Source organism: Lepidochelys kempii, chromosome 11 (assembly GCF_965140265.1).
Source record: "Lepidochelys kempii isolate rLepKem1 chromosome 11, rLepKem1.hap2, whole genome shotgun sequence".
In the NCBI taxonomy this organism is placed as follows: Eukaryota; Metazoa; Chordata; order Testudines; family Cheloniidae; genus Lepidochelys; species Lepidochelys kempii.
Genome location: NC_133266.1, coordinates 28,394,027 through 28,413,448, shown reverse-complemented (window position 1 = coordinate 28,413,448; position 19,422 = coordinate 28,394,027). Strand labels below are relative to the sequence as shown.

The following is a 19,422-nucleotide window of genomic DNA, read 5'->3' as shown; positions in this document are numbered from 1 at the left end:
CCTCAAACGAAGATATAAGAAACCCAGCGTAGGCAGATGTGAGATAATCTGCCTCTTCAAATAAGAATGAAACTAGTGGTTCTCCAATGTTGTTCATAAATCAGACACGCTGTAAGAAGAAGTTCATTTTATGGAGTCACTTCTCTCCATCCAGTTCCCCACTGTGTGTTTCTTAAAATGTTCCATAGGCACATGACCAGGAAATGCGCCATAAACTACTTATAAACCACACAATCTGAGAACACTGCTCTAATCTAGGGCCTTCCTCCTTCAGGGCATTACTTCAAATCTGGCACAGGACTCTATGGAATGAAAGTTGTTAATTTCTTAGGCAGTTATATTAAGTCACTTACTTTTTTCTTTTTAACTAAAAAGATGAAAAAACGGCATAGAGTAATGAAGGATGTCAATAAAAAACAGCAGTTCATGTTCTGTGTCAATTAAAATTGAAAACATATTACATACAAAGCCTATTCATGGGAGAATGTGTTTTAACCTGGTGCCATAATTATGCAGACAGATACAAATATTTCATGCACCATATGCTGTACTACACTCTCATTACAAACGTTCGCCTCATGGCTGCTCTAATTTACACTGACTGGTAATCACTCCCAAGGTGATGTCAGGGCAGCTAGGGAGCTGTGGCAAACAGCATTTCAGTCACATGCCTCTAAGACTCCAATGTAAGCCCCATATGAGGGATGCACCCAGGAAGGGGTTGCATAAAGCTAGCTATTCTGACTCTATTCCACTTTCTGATTTTCCCAATTAAGAGAATCAGCAGCAGCTCATTAGGACAGCTCAGTGACTTCTCTGTGCCATCACTATCAGTTCAATGGAAAGGGGACCTATCTTGGCTGAGAATCTGACCCAGTGTATTTTAAATAGAGTGATGAAAATGTGCCACTAATTACTGGGATTTTCCCTCATGTTTCCTGTGCTGTATGTCACCACCTGTCTGTCTCAGCTCTGTTAACTTTTTAGCTATAGACTTCAAAACTTATGTCATAAATATAAAGGGAAGGGTAAACCCCTTTGAAATCCCTCCTGGCCAGGGGAAAGCTCCTCTCACCTGTAAAGGGTTAAGAAGCTAAAGGTAACCTCGCTGGCACCTGACCAAAATGACCAATGAGGAGACAAGATACTTTCAAAAGCTGGGAGGAGGGAGAGAAACAAAGGGTCTGTGTGTCTGTCTATATGCTGGTCTTTACCGGGGATAGACCAGGAATGGAGTCTTAGAACTTTTAGTAAGTAATCTAGCTAGGTATGTGTTAGATTATGATTTCTTTAAATGGCTGAGAAAAGAATTGTGCTGAATAGAATAACTATTTCTGTCTATGTATCTTTTTGTAACTTAAGGTTTTGCCTAGAGGGGTTCTCTATGTTTTTGAATCTAATTACCCTGTAAGATATCTACCATCCTGATTTTACAGGGGGGATTTCTTTATTTCTATTTACTTCTATTTTTTATTAAAAGTCTTCTTGTAAAAAACTGAATGCTTTTTCATTGTTCTCAGATCCAAGGGTTTGGGTCTGTGGTCACCTATGCAAATTGGTGAGGCTTTTTATCCAACATTTCCCAGGAAAGGGGGGGTGCAAGTGTTGGGAGGATTGTTCATTGTTCTTAAGATCCAAGGGTCTGGGTCTGTAGTCACCTAGGCAAATTGGTGAGGCTTTTTACCAAACCTTGTCCAGGAAGTGGGGTGCAAGGTTTTGGGAAGTATTTGGGGGGAAGGACGCGTCCAAACAGCTCTTCCCCAGTAACCAGTATTAGTTTGGTGGTGGTAGCGGCCAGTCCAAGGACGACGGGTGGAATATTTTGTACCTTGGGGAAGTTTTGACCTAAGCTGGTAAAGAGAAGCTTCGGAGGTTTTTCATGCAGGTCCCCACATCTGTACCCTAGAGTTCAGAGTGGGGGAGGAACCTTGACAACTTATGTGAAGTGGCAGCAGCTGTGTACTGTAAATGTATGACCAGCTCTAAGCCATTTGATATGGCTGCTTCCTTCTTCCTCAATCTTGTACAGGTGCAAAATGACTGCATAATACCACGGATGAATCTCACAATTCATTACTTAAACTTTAACAGTACATGCTCTAAGCAATAATCCTTGAGAACAGTAGTTACTTACAGTAGATTAAGCAATTTACTGCAGTGTTTCAGTAAGCAGTAATTTTAAGTAGCACAATTCTTTAAATGTTTTGTATAGAATATTCAAGGAACACCAGGAGATGGCCCTGTATTGCAATTTACTTCAAGATAATCTGACTTTTTAACACTCTACCCCACTGGAGGATGTATGGGAGATGTCCCACAGGGCTTTTTACTATCCTGTCCATGATCCATCAACATGATTAGAGATTCTCCTGAATTCTCACTCTGGGTGCCTACACCCTAACTTTTTCTCTGTGGTTACATCTTTACAGTACATCTTATTCTTTCACCCCAAGCTAAACGGAATCTGGATTTGTGTTATTAGCAATGACTGTGTAAATTACAAGGCGATTTAGGTGTTAGCTCCAAAATCTATGTCCTGCCATTTTTCGCTTCTTTGTTCTTTAAATATTTTGTTTTCTGTTCCTTTGTTGTTGCAGAGCCAACATGTTAACGATCATATGCTATTCTCAGAGCTGTGCTGACAAAACAGTGAAGCTAGTGCACAAACACTTCTTGGCATATGGTGCTGTTTAAGTTGAAGTCGTTCAATTGGAAATGAAGAAATAGTTAAGCTCCAGAAGCATTCATGCTTTGCTGAGGGTGATACGCATGATCGTGGTTTTGTGAACTGAACCCCCCTCATTTCACATAGACCAAGAGACAGTAATAATTTGGGGCGTCACTAATCTAGGTCAAATTCAAACCAGAGGCCTAAGGGTGAAGAAAGGTCACCCTCCTTAAATCTATGCCACATTAATGTTAATGTCATCCAGCACACACGGAAATATGCAAATAGAACAGAGTAAGATCAGATGGGAAAGAAATATTATTTAATAGATGGGAAAGAAGTATTATTGGATAGCTTCTAAGGGATGCTAGAAACAATGGAGCATAAAGCCAAAGAAAGGAAAAGCCATAGAAAAAGTTGTCCTTGACAGTGCCCCCCTTAAAGATAGGGACAAGGAAGAAACCTGTCTTGTGCCCTTAATGACTACAATGCTAAAAACCCTTATGGCTCCCCTTTACCTGATCACAGATCAACTCCCATTTCTTCTCATTGTCATACTGCCGAAGTAACCTGGCTTTGTCAGGTGGCAAGTTCATTGCATTCTGTGGAGAAAGAGAAAACAAATGTAAGAGACTGCAACAGGCTTAGCACTGAGAGAGGTCAGACATGAGCAAAACAAGACAACGTGATTGTGGTGATTTAATGGTATTATTTGAATTCCTTATGGCACAGTTAATCACATTCCACAGAGGCCCTTTTAACCTCAGCCATGGAGCTTTGTCTGAAGAGGCAGGAGGAGACAGTGCACTGCTTTTTAAAGGCATTATGTCTTTCAAAGGCATAATACTTCCTGGTGTTGGAAGAAGCATGGCACAGATGGGGTCTTGTTCTCCCAGCCCAGCTATCCTGAAGTGTATGTTACTAGTGCAAAAAGCACTAGCCTTCCCAGCACACATGCTCCTTGCACCATCTCCTTGACAGAACAAAGAGTAACGGTCTCAAGTTGCAGTGGGGGAGATTTAGGTTGGATATTAGGAAAAACTTTTTCACTACGAGGGTGGTGAAACACTGGAATGCGTTACCTAGGGAGGTGGTGGAATCTCCTTCCCTAGAAGTTTTTAAGGTCAGGCTTGACAAAGCCCTGGCTGGGATGATTTAGTCGGGGATCGGTCCTGCTTTGAGCAGGGGGTTGGACTAGATGACCTCCTGAGGTCCCTTCCAACCCTGATATTCTATGATTCTATCTCCCCAATCCCGCACACTGACAAAGGGGAAGGCGCAATTTATCCCCACACTGGAAGATTTCAAAAGGCTTGTTTTATAAAAAAGATCTTGAAATGCCATTGAAATGATATTTTATTTGAACAGCAGGACAATATTTGGGTTTTAAAATGTCTCTGCGTGCAACCTTAACTAGATAATTTATATCCTGCAGATATGAGCACTGTCCATAGTGATATAGCACCATTCACATAAAGAAAATATAATGAACTAGAAACCATGGCTGACAACCTGCAATAAAGATTAAGAGTGTATGGAAAAGGTGCAGGGTAAACCAAGCCTATCATCATCACTTCCTTTGATGGTAAAAAAAATGTCCTTTGATATCTATTTGTTAGGTATTGGTTGAGGTTGATTCACAGAGGTACAATTACTAAGTACATTTACTCAGTATTCTGCATCAGCACAGGGACTGCAACGGATGCCAGCATCAAACGGCTTTAAATCATCCAGGAGTGAAGCAGTAAGACAATATGCTGGCAAACAGATAACAAAACATTCAGCCCCTGAGCTGTACAATTTCACAATTTATGACTTGATCAAACCTCCCATTATACTGAAACAAACCTATCCTTAGGATTCCTCAAAACACCCTCCAGAGTCTGCATTCTGCCCTTAGTTATGCCTGTGAAGCCCCACTGACGTCACTGTCGCTGGAGAACCATAACTGAGGGCAGAGTTCAGAAGGCAGGATTGTGTAAGTTGCTGTACCTCAAGGAAAAGTAGCTGCCAAAGCCAGCTGAGACTGCCAGGTGCAATTTCCTGAATGCTATATGGCAAGCTATATGCTGAAAACTTAAATGAGCCCTAGCAACGGCAGGCTAAGGACTAATGGCAGAGTGTGTCTTTAATAGCCACATATGAATACAAGCTGGAGTGCAACTTCAGTGATCTCTTAAATTGGAGTTGAAATGCACCTTGAGCATAATCTAACAATTGTACTTACATCTAAATGGGCTCAATGATCCATAGCTAAACTGCTTAAGAAAAGCAGGCATGTAGCTTTCATATCTATGTACCAAGCCTAACCCAAGGAATTCAGACTGCGATCCTCTTGGAACAAGCATTGCGTAGTCTGTATGATTGGACAGCGCCCAGCGCACACAGCTGGCAGTCAATTAACAACAACTGTAAGGGTTACACGCAAAATATTAATACCTCATGCTAATATAATTAGAGAGGACAGCTAGACAAGAGAGCTTAACTTGCAATGGTCTGTGGATCAATATATCTGACAAAGATTTCTTAGGTCCTTCCTCCCTGTCTCATCATTACATTCCTGTCAAAGGAAAGCTGCTTTCATAACTTATATATATCAAGTGCTGATTCCTTCTTGCCTACCACCTCACAGTAACATAACATTACCTTCTGCATCATGATAAGGACTTTTTCTCTTACGTTTTCATAGCAGATTGTATGACTTGCCCTTTTTACAGTAATTACAGTATCTGATTCACTGTACTGAAATAGTGTAACTTTGCTAGCATTATTGTTCTGTACCTACCTCTTCCAGTCTACCAAACAGCACGATCTACAGTTACCCTGCTTATTAAGTCTCCAGTTTAGCAATCTGTGACACCTGAGGTGTAAGGTTCCCACCTCTTGTCTTCCCCAGTACTTGTAAGACCTTATCAAACTCCTCTGCACCCCTGGATTCTGAGAGTCAGCCAGCACCTTTGCTAAAAGCAGTGAAAGCACATGCAGAAAGAGTGACTAATTCCCTTAACTTTTCCATTCAAGTTAAATGTGATTGGAAGTTTCTCTGATTACTGGAAATGCTCTGGCTACCTGACAGACACCCCTGGTTCTGTTTTACCCTTCATGTGATCTAGATAGAACCACTGATAAGAGTAAAAGAAACGTCTGCTTGGTTCATCCAATCAGAGATACTATATTTTGTAGATGTACTTACTATCAGTCTCACAAATGACTTACCTAGTCCCATACTGGGTGAGAAAGTCTCCCTTGAGAGCCCATTACACTGTTCTGCTATAGCAAACCCTTTTCTTCCCTTAACCTGTGGCCATTGCTCCTTGTCTTATTAGTACTTGTCTTCATTATTTATTGTCTTCATATTGTTACTTTGATGATCTTATCTCCCCATGATTCTACTCTTCTCTCATATATCTTATCCTCCAATTCACATATCATTTTATTGCCCTTCTTGATATTTTCTCTAAGTTATTTTAAAATATCCTTTCTACATCAAAATTACATTTCAAGAGTACGAATGGCTGCAAAGTTAGGCAAAGAATCACTATTACGTGCAATCATACCTCGTCAGGCTGTGATGTGATTAGATCTAATCAGCTCTTCAGGCCAGACTGATACATGGATAGGAAACCTGCCTGGAAAACCTAAGCACTACAAGAAGTTGAGCTGGCAATTCAGCAGACAACAATTTTGCCTGTGAGTGGGAACTCAATCATGGCCATGCCATAGCATGGGGAGAGGAGTTGAGATGCTGTCTTTTGCAGAGTTGCCATTAAAGATCCCGTCTCCTTTTTGGTATTTGTAGGAATGTCAACCCTGGTATCTTGGCCAAATTCCTACGTGGTACTGACATTCTGCCCACTTCCAATCCCCTTGTAATTTCTGTTGGACATGGTATTCTTCACTCTGTCTCCTAAACTGCTGTGTGTTATTACTGTGTGTTTTCAAACACTTACTACATTTCACTCTAGAGATTACTGCACCACACCAGAAGGTAAAGTGATTCCGAGTCCTTCTCTGCAGTCAGGACCAAATCTTCCTCACCTTTTTCAGATGAGAGTGAGGTGAGGCTGACTAGCAAACTGCGTAAGCAGCCGTATATGATTTGTACATCTCATTTAGGAAAAAGGTTTTAAGCAGCTTTGAGATCTGTTTACGTGAAAGTCACTGTCGGCTGGTGGGCAGAACCACGAGTAAGGGAAGCTGAATAACATGCTCACCAGCGGTAGTTTCAATTCCTTTGCATGGACTTTCTCTTACTGATTCATAAACAAAGGATTCCAAACAAAAACAAGCTGCTCACAACAGTGGGTCCCAACTGCCAGAGACAGTTCCAGCTTCTTAGCCAGCTGGAAAAGGAAAGACAACTCTCCCCTTAATTAGCCCGCACCACAGCTCTAGCTACCTTTCTATCCCTTCTGATCACCGTTGTGGTAGGCAGGGAAAGGCATGCTTTGGAGCTAGTGCGACACCTTTCTACTTTGACACAGACATTATTTAAAGGCAAGTTCTTTACCATTATCTCTTCTGCTTTATATGTGAATCACCATGAAAATAGCAAGGGCTTTCTTCACAAACGCATCAAATTGCACTGCTTTAATGGAGACTGTTACCAACGCTCATTCCAGATAATCTCAGACTCACTGCTTTTCAGATAGCCCTCTCCCAGGCTTCTATCTTACTCCCTCCCCCTGTGTTTGGGGACTCCATTTGTTATGACAGGTCTACACTACAGACCTATACAGGTATAACTACGTTGCTCAGGGGAGTGAAAAATTCACTCCCGTGAGTGACATCATTATCCCGACTTAACCTCCTGTGTAGACAGCGCTATGTCAACAGGAGAGCTTCTCCCATCAACATACCTACTGCCTCTCCGGGAGGTGAATTAACTACACCGACGGGAAAAGCTCTCCTGTCGGCATACAAGTGTCTTTACTAAAGACCTACAACAGTGCAGCTGCACCAATAAAGCGCTGTACGTGAAGACAGGCCTTTAAATCAAATCTTACTACAGAGAACTAAACTAATTTTTCCTGCTCCCTCTGAAGTTCAGTTCTGCTCTCCTGCTCTTTCTTTGAGTTCCTTGAGCAAATTTTGACCTTGATTGATTTATCCCTCTCTCTAGATTGTTAATGAATGTATTAAATAATAGTCATCCAAATGCTGCCCTCTGCAGCACCCCAGCTGATACTGTTCTGCACTTGGAAGTCTTTCCATAAATAACTGATCCCTATTTCCTGTTAGACAACCAATTTCTAATACATGTTATGGCATTTTTATCTAATTGGCAGCAATTCAATTCCTTTACAAGTGTATTGGGTGGCACTATATCAAATCTCTTCCTGAAATCCAAATGCACTATATCCATTGCGTATCTTTTATGTACTAAATCAGTAATTACAGCAAAGAAGGGTAATAAATTGGATTGGCATGACCCTATAACTTGCAGTAATTGTGACTGTATTAATAATTAACATGAATGAAGAGTCTGTATTTCGGACCCTTTTTCTGTTCCTTATGGTTAAGCGGAATGACTCACATAAGGCTGCTGGTCATTTCCTCTTTTTCTAACCACTATGAATTTCACAAACATCAGCATCACTTTTCAGCTCAGTCAGAGGACTGGGTGCTTCATTATGGTTTGGGTTATTTCTCTTTCCATTTTTATCCCTAAATTAAAATCTATGATCTCATCATTATTGCATCAGTAACTATCCTATTCATGGTAAAATCTAAACTAAACCTGACTCTTAGCACCCCTGTGTTTGCCTTCTCTGTTACAGTCACCTCATCTCATACAATCATTTCACAGAATCGCGATACAGTCCCTGGGTCTGATTTTCCATCGTCCTACACTGTGTGTAATCATTAACACCAGCCCAAAGTGGATATGCAATGCTACTAAATCAGACTGGTGGTGTTTTACACCTACTTTACACTCGTTTTGCACAGCTGTAAGTTACTACACAGGCAGCAGTGCAATAGAGAATCAGTTCCTGATAGTATCTAACAGCAGCTGTATTTACTTTCACCTTTCTATCAACATGATGATATCTTGCCTTTACAAAGCGTCATAAAATAAAAAGCTTTGTGGAGATCACCTGCTGCTATGCAGAGGAGAGCATAGGCCTGCTTTATAATCAAAGTACTTGGATTGCCTTTGGAATGACATAACATCAACTCATCCGACTGTATTTGATCATTCCGCTTTACCATGCACTTTCTTATTCATCAAGGGAGACTAGAGGTACTCGTCCACTGTCTGAAACTGTAAAACTGAATACCATTAATTGAGTGTCTGCTCCTGTGAAGGACCAGTGTGTTCTTTCTCCATTCGTTTTCTCCAAAAGGTTCATGGCAGTATAAAGTTCATCCTTTCTCTAAGGTCACATTTTCAAGTCATCTATATTCAAAAGTGTTTTTAGAATCAATAAAAAGGCAAACCACAATATTTTTTTTCTCCACATCTGAAAAAGCAATGTGAAATTTGTATACCCTGTATCTTGAGATGGTGGATGAGATTTCTGATTCCCCAAATACACCTACAAACAGAACCCTGGAACATTACACTTTCAAATAGCTGCAACTGGATCCCATACTGCATAGAGCTGCCTTCAAGGTCTGGCTTGCCAATCATATTTTGGCTCCCAAAACACATAACTTCTCTTTTTCCCCATAAATTCCAAAATTATTCATGTCTACTGCTAAGTGCCAAATAATGTAGGTAAGGTTTCTATTTCGTTTACTCTAGATTCACAGTATAAAAACCAGAACTTAATTAAATCAGCAGATGGAAAAGTGGGGGCGAATGCTAGGAAATCTACTAAGTATGGAAATGCTGAAGAGTTAAAAATAAAACCAATAGCACATCATAGAAATATGCATTATTTAGCCTATGAAACTAACCGCAATTATATCCAAATTGTCACTGCAACGTGAGTCCAGATGATTTGGTAACAGCACTGCATAGTAAGCATTGTCAAGATTTAGTCTCATTCCAGTCAAATATATTTCATACAATACAGCTTTCACTTGACTATTCCACAATGGTTTCATGTTTCAACATGACCGTGGTAAACCGAGCAATATTCAAAAGGAACAAAAGGATCCAGTGCCTGACTAGTTTTGTTTCAGCTTTGTATCCATGTGGCTCTGTTCCAGCTTTTACACCAGAACCCAGGGCACTGTATCCTGAACAGCAGTCTCCAGAGGCATTTTGCCTGCCCAAGTCACACTATTCCTACCAGCCATGATCAGAGGCAATGTAACCCCTTGAAAGGAGGTTACATGTGCTCCGTTTGCACTTGATCTCCTCTGCAGGCTGGTATCCATGGTCCCACCCCAACTTGCCACTTTTGTGGTGCTAGACTGTTGTTCCTAGGGCTGGAACTACACCACCTCTGTCCCTGAAAGCTTGCAGTGCCAGGGCCAAGATTGAGCTCAGATGTTCAGATACTACAATGATGAGTTCAATAATAAATACTGAGACAGACCGACTGACTGTCCCTTGAGCATCCGTGTAAGACAGAGGGAGCATTTCTTGTTCTCTCTTTGCTTCTGATCCTCCTGCACAGGCGCAAAGCTATCCACAATCTATCCCTGAACCGAGAACACAATAACAAAAAACAAACTTCCTGAATACCTTTTATTGTTCCACAATCTTGTGGCTGCATTCAAAGGGATTACTTTATTGTGTTGCATAAAAGACCAGATGGCAGCCTGGGCTGGTAAAGCCCTGTGGTCCTTGTTTTCAGAATCATGGTTCAAGGCCAGGCTGAGGTGTTCATTCTTTGTTCTTTACCAAGGCATTGTTAGCAGCTGTGGCAAGTGACAAAGGCTAATTTTGTGATGTGCACAAGGATATAAAAGTGACCTTCCTTCAGTCATGTTGTGATCTACATTAGTGTCCAGTTCCTTTCCTGAACTACAAAAAAGCTGCTGCAAAACAGGACTTGCTTTTTCTCACTCCTTCAAGACCAAAACAGTATGTTAAAATTAATACAACATGAGCCACTGAGAGGCAACAGGAAATAACTATAGTTAAGAACAAAAAACAAGCTATTTTCCAGCAGCAGAGTACACCTAAATTTTCTGTCCACAGATTTCTAGGAAACAGGCTCTAGGGTGTGTATCCTTCAACTGTGTGCACTGGACTCTGCTGTGCTTTGTCTTCACGTCCATTCCCTGCACTCCTAAACTGGCTAAGCCTGGATGGCAGGCCAGGGGGACATGACCCCAGCTGGCTGAACTTAGTACACCCACGCAATGTGTTCTGGATGTCAACACTTTCTGTTTTCTACAAAGCAGTGCTATCCTTCTCCGGGAAGGCTATAAGCATCTGGAAGAGAGCCAAAATACTAGAGTAGCCATCTAATCTCAGCATTTTAAAGTCCACCCACTCAGAAAGAGTAAAGCTCACGAAAACTAATGTAAACAGAGCTTCATTGCTAAGGACTAAACTCCTCTGTAACATGAGGTAACACAAGGGGATTCATTTAGTTCTCCAGTTTAAAACAAAATAAAGTTTATCTGTAGATTGACTGAACTGATTCAGCTTTTTGCATCCTTTTGTCCTCCAAGAGTTTTCATAGAAATTCAGTTACAAGTGTAAATCACCCACAGTTCCATGCTGGAAGATGGTCACTACCCAAATCCCTTTTAGAAGAGGGGGGTATTTATGCCTACCCCTGCCATTTTAGTTCAGAGTTGGATCCCTAAAGAACCTATTTTCCATTTCCACTTACGGGACTGAAATCTCTCAAGAACAGCTCCCAAGATTTCAGAACAACTCCATCTGAATTCTAGTGCTGATTCAGCCTTGAACCTGAACTTTCTGCGTCCCAAAGGCAGCCTCCTCAGCCCATCTGCATTCAGAGCTAACATGAAGGTCCCTGCCAAGGTATTTTTGAAACATTCCGAACATCTGATTTTACAAACTGTTGTTTAGAAAAATTCTCTGGAAACCTGAAATTGAAATCTCTTTCCTCTCTGTTATTTCCTCTTCTTCTCACATGCATGCTAAGTGTCATATCATTCCATTAATGGGAAGTTCTACAGAAAAAAAATTAAGGCACAATGTGCCTCTGATTTAGTCTGGGAGGATAATTCTCATTGCTAGATACCTGCCATTCTTTAGCAAAAGCATGTGTAAATGAACAGCATGGAATTATACAGATACAAAACAATGGGTCAGTTTTGGGCCTTGACAGTGTCTCTTTAAACTTGGTAAAAATAAATCCCTATTCAAGTTATAATATATGCAAACTACATCATCACCTAGATCCTCATTGACTGGCTAATCAGACATTTAAATTTTCACTCTCATTTTCCATTAAAAACAATATAGCCAGCGTGACATCAATAGTAAATAGTAATAAATTCACCAGTTAAAAGGGATCGAGTTGATATAAGGAGCTAAGGAGTTCCATTGTGTATCATATAACATCATAATATATTGTGCTATCAGTTTCTCAGATTGCAGTTTAAAAATATCTTTCTCTTTTTGAGGAAAAAAATTGGATTTTCAATTATTCTCTGCAAACTTTTCATCCAGAGACTTTGGATGTTAAGTTTCCAAGCCATAGGTGGGCTAAATTCTGCCCTATCTTCAACCTATGCAATTTTAGATAGGGCAGATTTAACACTTGTGTAACTGGGAATACAAGGAAGGGTCACATCATTATACCAACTATTTTTAGGGAGACTTTCTCATTGATTTGTATGGGGAATTCTGCTTTAAAAAGTTATGGGATAATATGGCCCAATGTTTTAGTACACATTCGTCTCATTAGCTGCCTCTTCATCTAGGAAATCTGTTGGCAGCAGTACATCAGAGGAACACAACATTAACACATTTGGGGTTTACATCATGAGCAAAATCCACATCTCAGATCCACACAGATTTCAATTCTGATAATTTTGTTCTTTCTACATGTATGACATTCCCAAAGGGAGAGCAGACTGTTGGAGTGGGGCTCTTCCAGGGGAATCTAAGAGCAGATCTCACTATTTTTGCCTAGCATATCTCACTATTTAGATTATATTAAGTCTATTTGATTAGCAAAATAGATCGTCAAACATATGTATGACTATACTATATATATAGTATACACTATATACTGTATATATATATAGCTGACAGTCTAATCAGTTCCAGTGTCCATAAATAATGGCCTCATAATGAGAAGTCTTTTACTTTTTGATGGATTTGGTGGTTTGCTTGCTTGTCCTATGGACAAAGAAAATCGTTGTTTTAAAAGTGTATTCGACTGCAGCCTCTTATACATAAAAATGCACAAACGTATTAGTGGGATATATAAGCACAGGTTCAGTATTATGCAGAGAAAATGTGCAAAAAGGCTAATTTTCTGAATCTCACTTCCTTCCTAAACAAATTGGTGTTGCTATAGACCTGCCAGCTTTCACACCTAAGATATCAGACTGCCTCCCTGCATGGAGGAGAATTTCACAGAAAGGTTCCTTCTTGCTATCAGCACTTAAGAAATCACTTTTATGTTTCAATGAAAGAAAAAGGGGCCAGGACTGGTAAAGCTCTAAACTCTCCTGAATGCTGGGACTGTAAAAATGTCTATATTCAGAAAATCACTGACTTCCTGACATTGAGGTGAAGTATCACAGTGGGTTAAAGCACCAAGGAGACAGGGTAACAAATTAAAAGCAGTTGGATGGATTCATTCTAGTTTATATCAGAGAACTTCCACACAGTTCAGTAGCATTTTTTAGTCTTGCTTAAGGGAGGCCCCGGGACTGGAGCAACATATGTGAAGTTCAAAACTGAGCTGTATCAGCAGCAGAGCTGTACAAAGGAAGCTTGCAAAAACATGCCTGCACTCAGGTTATCTCATTTATTAGTCCCTGATTTTCATAAAAATGAAAAGTCTCAACAAAAATTTAAAACCAAATAAACACAGTAATGAAAAAATATGTAACTAAAAATATAAGTATCTCTTCTAAAGTGCAATAAACTGCTGCTCTCATTAGTCATTAAGTTTTATCATTTTGAAAGAAATCTTCTTTAATAAATCATATAATCCCATTTCTTTTCCAGGAATTATATTAATATATAACCAGCAAACATGATAGAGAGGTATTAAGCAATTACTCCTCCTGAAAGGTCCTAATGCATTGCTAAGCCATCTTTAGTAGTTACCCCTAAAATATTAGAGATGGTATTGCAAGTCCTTCAGGGAGTGTGTTCGAGTGAAAGGATTTGCACACACACACTCACACACTGTACCTACAACTGACAAAATCAAGATTAAATGTCAGGGCTCACAGACACTATCAGAACTGCACGTCATTAAGGAGTGCATGAGCAGCAAGAAGGTTTTCCCACCTAAAATTGTGATTGAGAGCAACCACTGCTAATTCCTCACCATGACAGGACAGAATAATCTACGTTCCAAGGGCCTAATTCTCATCCCACTTCACACCACTGTGACTCCATTGACTTCAATGGAATTATTCCTCATCTGCACCAGTGTTAGCGAAAGAAGAATCAGGTGCTTGGGATTTTCGCTATCATTTTAACAGTCAATTTTGAAAAAGAACTGTTTGCTTGGACCTTGTAAACTAGATTCAGATTTTCAATGTCAAAGCTTTGCCCCTTATTCCGAAAATTGCATATCTGCAAGGACTCCCTATCACTACCTGGTATTTCTTAATATGAAGTTATTTCGCCATATCGTCAGTGTAACTTCTCAATGCCTTACAGTTGGTATTGAGAATGGTATTGTCTGCTGAATTTTATCTCCATATCTTTGGTTTTTATCCTCAGTGTCTGCAATGATGTTCTAAACTAGACTCTTTTCATCTTCATCTGCATTGCAGTCATTGTAGCCTGAGTCATTTTAAGCTTTTATTAATATCTGGTGAGTTCTTACAAAGTAAATCCAGCATTACTTCATAAGTCAAATCTGTACTTCCCAACTATGTGAAACTGAACAAAGCAAGCCTCCTTCCTGGCTAGTGAAAACCTGAAAGCAACATACAGGCTCTTTAGTGGATCCAGGTTTATTTTTTGGCATTAAATCAGTCTTCTCAGAAACTAGAATCAGAAGAAACTAATCAAAGGCACCAAATTGCAAAAATAACAAACGCAGTATGTGTGAGCAGTTGCGTGTGTACAGTATGTGTATATTGACTTCAACATTGTTCATTTTCAAGTATATGGATTTTTATTTGTAAATGTTCCTTTCAACTTTCCTTTTATCAGTGAATTTAGTGTGTATGAAAAGAGGCAGATTTACAACACTAGAGACTGAAATCCTCTCTTCACAGAACAGTTGAGGCCTGACCATCTGCAGTTCATGCTTCCATTCACTGCTCCAATCCTACTCCAGAAGGACCTCCTTTAAGGTTTGAGCAACCAGTTCAGCCTCCTATCTATTCAGTCTTTGACTTCTTTAATGAGATTGCCTTGATGGTGTCAGTTGAGGCAGTGGCTTTGTGATGCGACACCAGTCCTCTAGGAACTAAAGTCAGACCTCCTAGCTCACATGATGTACGCTACTTGTAGCTGGTATCAACTTTCATTTACTCCTGATCTGGTCTGCACTTGAACTGGTGACCTAGTGGGAAAGACTCTCCTATTCCTTTACCAGCTCCCTGAACCAGTCAATCCCCTATTAAATGTTTTATCTACAACTGTGACATCTGCCACTCCCACACCAATTATATAACTTCTCTTTAAGGGAACTGCAATGTAGATTCCCAAGAGACTTTTCTCCCTCCTGTCATACACCTGCATAGCTCCCACTGATGTTTAATATAAACTGTAAGGGAACAACTGACCCCCAATATTTTACAAAATTTAACACTTGGAGAACACTCTTCGTTCTAAATGACCACAAAGCACTGTGCAAAATAAATAAATATATCAACCATTTCACCCATTGCCAAAATGCAGCCAGTATGGCAGCTATTCAAGGTCCAATCCTGCTTTCACTGAAATTAATGGCAAACATCAATTTGACTTCAGTGGGTATGATACTGGGCCCTAAATTGCAGACCAACATTTCAGTCAGGTGTTTTTCAATGTGAGGCTATCTAATATGGAAGTTTGATAAACCTATTGTTTTTTGTTGTTGGTTTGTTGTGTGATTTTTAACTCCCATGAATCTAAGATTCCAATATTTATAAAGAGCCTGGGGACAGAAAAGCATCCTGATCATATTGTTTCCAGCACATCAGTCAGATGCCAGAAATGTGCAAACAATGGGGGTCACTCCAAGACCAGTGAGCATACTTTGCATGTGTGACGTGAACTGATATAACTGAACCGTGGAAAATGAAAAGTCAGTAAGCTGGAATATTGTGGACTGAGAAAGAAGCCAAAGTTCCCTTCTCCACAGTATGAACTCTAAGATCTTTGTCGCGATGCGCATTCACAGCTGACATGGAGAGGCAGCTCAGGTCACTCTTGCCATAACTACTGCATTGTCAATATTCCCTCTCTGATCCCCCCCAACAGTAGCATGTCTCTCTCTTTTTCTCTCTCTCTCTCTGACAGAAAGGTACCTGCTTACGTGTGATATAATTTTGAAACAACGTAATATCGGTTTTACCCTCCTCCCTGAGGCTGATAGCCCTAGAGACTGCAGTGAAAGTACATCACAACCCCACCACATGCGCCTCAGCCCTGCTCTGGGGGAACCACATATGGAGAGGAGAGGAGAATCTTTTCTGAGATTTCTATCAAACACGTCAGTGCCAAATATAGTTGGGTTTTTTCACGTGTGGAACTCTCTCTCTCTCTCTCTCTCTCTCTCAGTTGAGAAGTACCTTGAGAATCCCAAACTCACTTCATACAAGTCACCAGATGGCAATAGCATTTGGTCACCTCTGAACTGCACTGAGTTGAGCCGGTGACCTAGATGTGAAAGCCTCTTTATTCCATTCCCATTACTGTCCCCTACTGTGATAATTTCTAAGTAAAACAGCTCTTATTTACCCGGGTAGGGGGACAAGGAAAAAGCCTGTACAATTAGCATCAACATCTGCCTACTAAAGTAACCCCAGATATTCTTGCAAGCAATTAAGTTTAACTTAACCTTCTGTACTGCTAGACTTTGCAATCCCTGACCCAGTGTTTTTATTTAGAAAACCTAGAGGCAACTGTAGGAATTCTAAAAGTTTGTTAACTTTATGCAGCGTTCGTAATAGCCTGAAATTAATGTACATATTGCCCTAATCCTTTTTTTTAAAACTGGTCTTTGATCTAAAACTGATGCTATCAGTGTATGAGTTCTCTCCCCTCTTAACCATGCTCTGATTTTCTGTAAGGAACGGATTAAAAACAGCGTAATCAACCCCTCTTTTACATTCCATGACTTGTTGACAACTGAGTCTTTAGTTTTTCAGAACATACTTTATACACTAGGTCAAAGCCTGAGGCTGAAATCTGAAATATACTAATACAAAGGTCAAAGGGCTTTTAGCTTGAGTTTAGCAGAACACCCGCGATACAAAGGAAAGAGTGATGATATGAAGTAAAGAGTGACAAGTTGCTACTGTATGAAAAACTGCTGCACTCTGGTCCACCACCAGCTCCTCATTCCAATTGCATGTGGACAAGCTCGTTAGTACAGCTTGCGGTTTCCACATAAATTACATGACTGCTTCATTGTCCAGCAAGCTAGAAGACAGCTTTGTATTTCTCCTTTATTTAATTTTCTCATGATGCTTCAAAATAATTTACACAACTGTCTCTGAAAAGAAGTGACAATGAGGATGGAGCTAGAGAGCTGGGTTTTCACAAACACAACAGGACCAAGTGATTGAGAGCCTGAAATTAACAACTGTTTTCATTGCTGAGAAACAAATATTATCACAGACGTTCCTTGGAGACTCCAAAAGGAATCAGTAGCATCACAGTTGTCGTGTGTGCCTCCTATCCCTCCATGTTTGTTTTTTCAGAGAGGTAAAAGTACAAGCACCTGTGATTCAGAAAACACGTTAGGTTTAAAATACCTGACTTATGAGGAAAGGCTGAAAAAACTGGGTGTACTTAGTTCTGAGAAAAGACGACTATGGGGGGACCTGATAAACAGTCTTCAATATGTTAAGGGCTGTTATAAAGAGGATGGAGATCAATTGTTCTCCATGTCCACTGAACAGCAAGAAGCAACAGGGCTTAATCGGCAGTAAGGGACATTTAGGTTAGGTATTAGGAAAAGCTTTCTAACTATAAGGATAGTTAAGCTCGAGAATACACTTCCAAGGGAGGTTGTGGAATCCCCATCAATGGGGGTTTTTAAGAACAGCTTGGAAACATAGTTGCCAGGGATGGTCTAAGTTTATTTGGTCCTGCCCCAGCGCATGGGGCTGGACATGATGACTTCTCGAGTTCCCTTTCAGCCCTACACTTCTATGGTTCTAAGTGTACACTATGATGCCAGCAAGAATGACTGCAACTCTGTGAATAAATGTAATATTTTTTCTGCGGCTTTCAAAACCAGCTTTCAAAAATTTTTCTGCAGCTTTGAATTTTAAATCCCTGCATTGAAGGGAGCAGAGTTAAAGGTGTACTGAGTTGGGCTACTGCCTGAAGTGCCTCAGTAGCAGGGCACTGGAATTGGGGTTGGAAATAAATATTAAAAATATAAATATAAAAATACTTAACTTCAAAGCTCTTTACAAACGTTAATCCCCACAACACCCACAGGTAGAGTAAGTATTATTTTCAGCATTTTACAGGTGAAGACACTGAGGCAGAGATTAAGAAACATGGCCAAAACCACAGGAGTGAGTGGGAGAAGTAGGATTACAGAATCCAGGTGTTTCTAGTTCCTGTCCTGTGTTCAGATCACCTAGACCACCACTCACTCGTGAGAGGAATTTCCCAATGGAAGAATAATATTTGAAAGTGAGTTCTTTTGAAAATCTACCAAAAAAAAAAAGAAAGAAAAGGAGTACTTGTGGCACCTTAGAGACTAACAAATTTATTTGAGCATAAGCTTTCGTGAGCTACAGCTCACTTCATCGGATGCATGCAGTGGAAAATACAGTGGGGAGATTTTATCTACACAGAGAACATGAAACAGTGAAACTGTGAAACGTTTCAGAGTAGCAGCCGTGTTAGTCTGTATCTGCAAAAAGAAAAGGAGGACTTGTGGCACCTTAGAGACTAACACATTTATTTGAGCATAAGCTTTCGTGAGTTACATCTTACTTCATCAATGCATCCGATGAAGTGAGCTGTAGCTCACGAAAGCTTATGCTCATATAAATTTGTTAGTCTCTAAGGTGCCACAAGTCCTCCTTCTCTTTTTTCTGAAACCTTTGAAAATCTAGGTACTTATTGTGGTGTCTAAATTGGCAGCTGAGCTATTTTGAAAATCTGGTCCGAGGCTTCTAAATGCTCATGTCTAAAATCTCTTAGAATGCTGTTCGATGAAGACAAAAAACTGTTTCCAATTCAACAGAAAAGGAAACACATCACTGGAGATGTGAAAAAGAGAATTCATAATTGATTTTCCACATTTCCGTATTTTCTCTGGGATTTTACCTTGCTTGCATAGTGCTAGCTAAACAGAAGGCGCATTACTGGTTACAAAGTGTTTGTCTAAAACTGCTTTCTATGTAGTAAATGCAAAAATTGTCACTACGAACCACATCTATAGTGGTGCTATACACTGGAAACTCCTTTTAACTTCAATGGCTGCCTCTTGAGCTCAGCACTTCACAGGATTTGTCTGTAGGATTGCTCTCTATTATGCAATGATAACAGTGTAGAG

At 40.1% G+C, this 19,422-nt stretch overlaps 1 protein-coding gene across 12 annotated transcripts in view; it reads right to left on the bottom strand.

The window, feature by feature from the left end:
* FMNL2 (formin like 2) overlaps positions 1–19,422 on the bottom strand; it is a 259,314-nt gene that overhangs the window by 119,493 nt on the left and 120,399 nt on the right. For all 12 annotated transcript variants that reach the window (XM_073305475.1, XM_073305481.1, XM_073305484.1 and 9 more), the window contains exon 2: positions 3,187–3,270. In XM_073305475.1, coding sequence (XP_073161576.1) covers positions 3,187–3,270 — 84 coding nt within the window. The remainder of the gene's footprint in view (positions 1–3,186; positions 3,271–19,422) is intronic.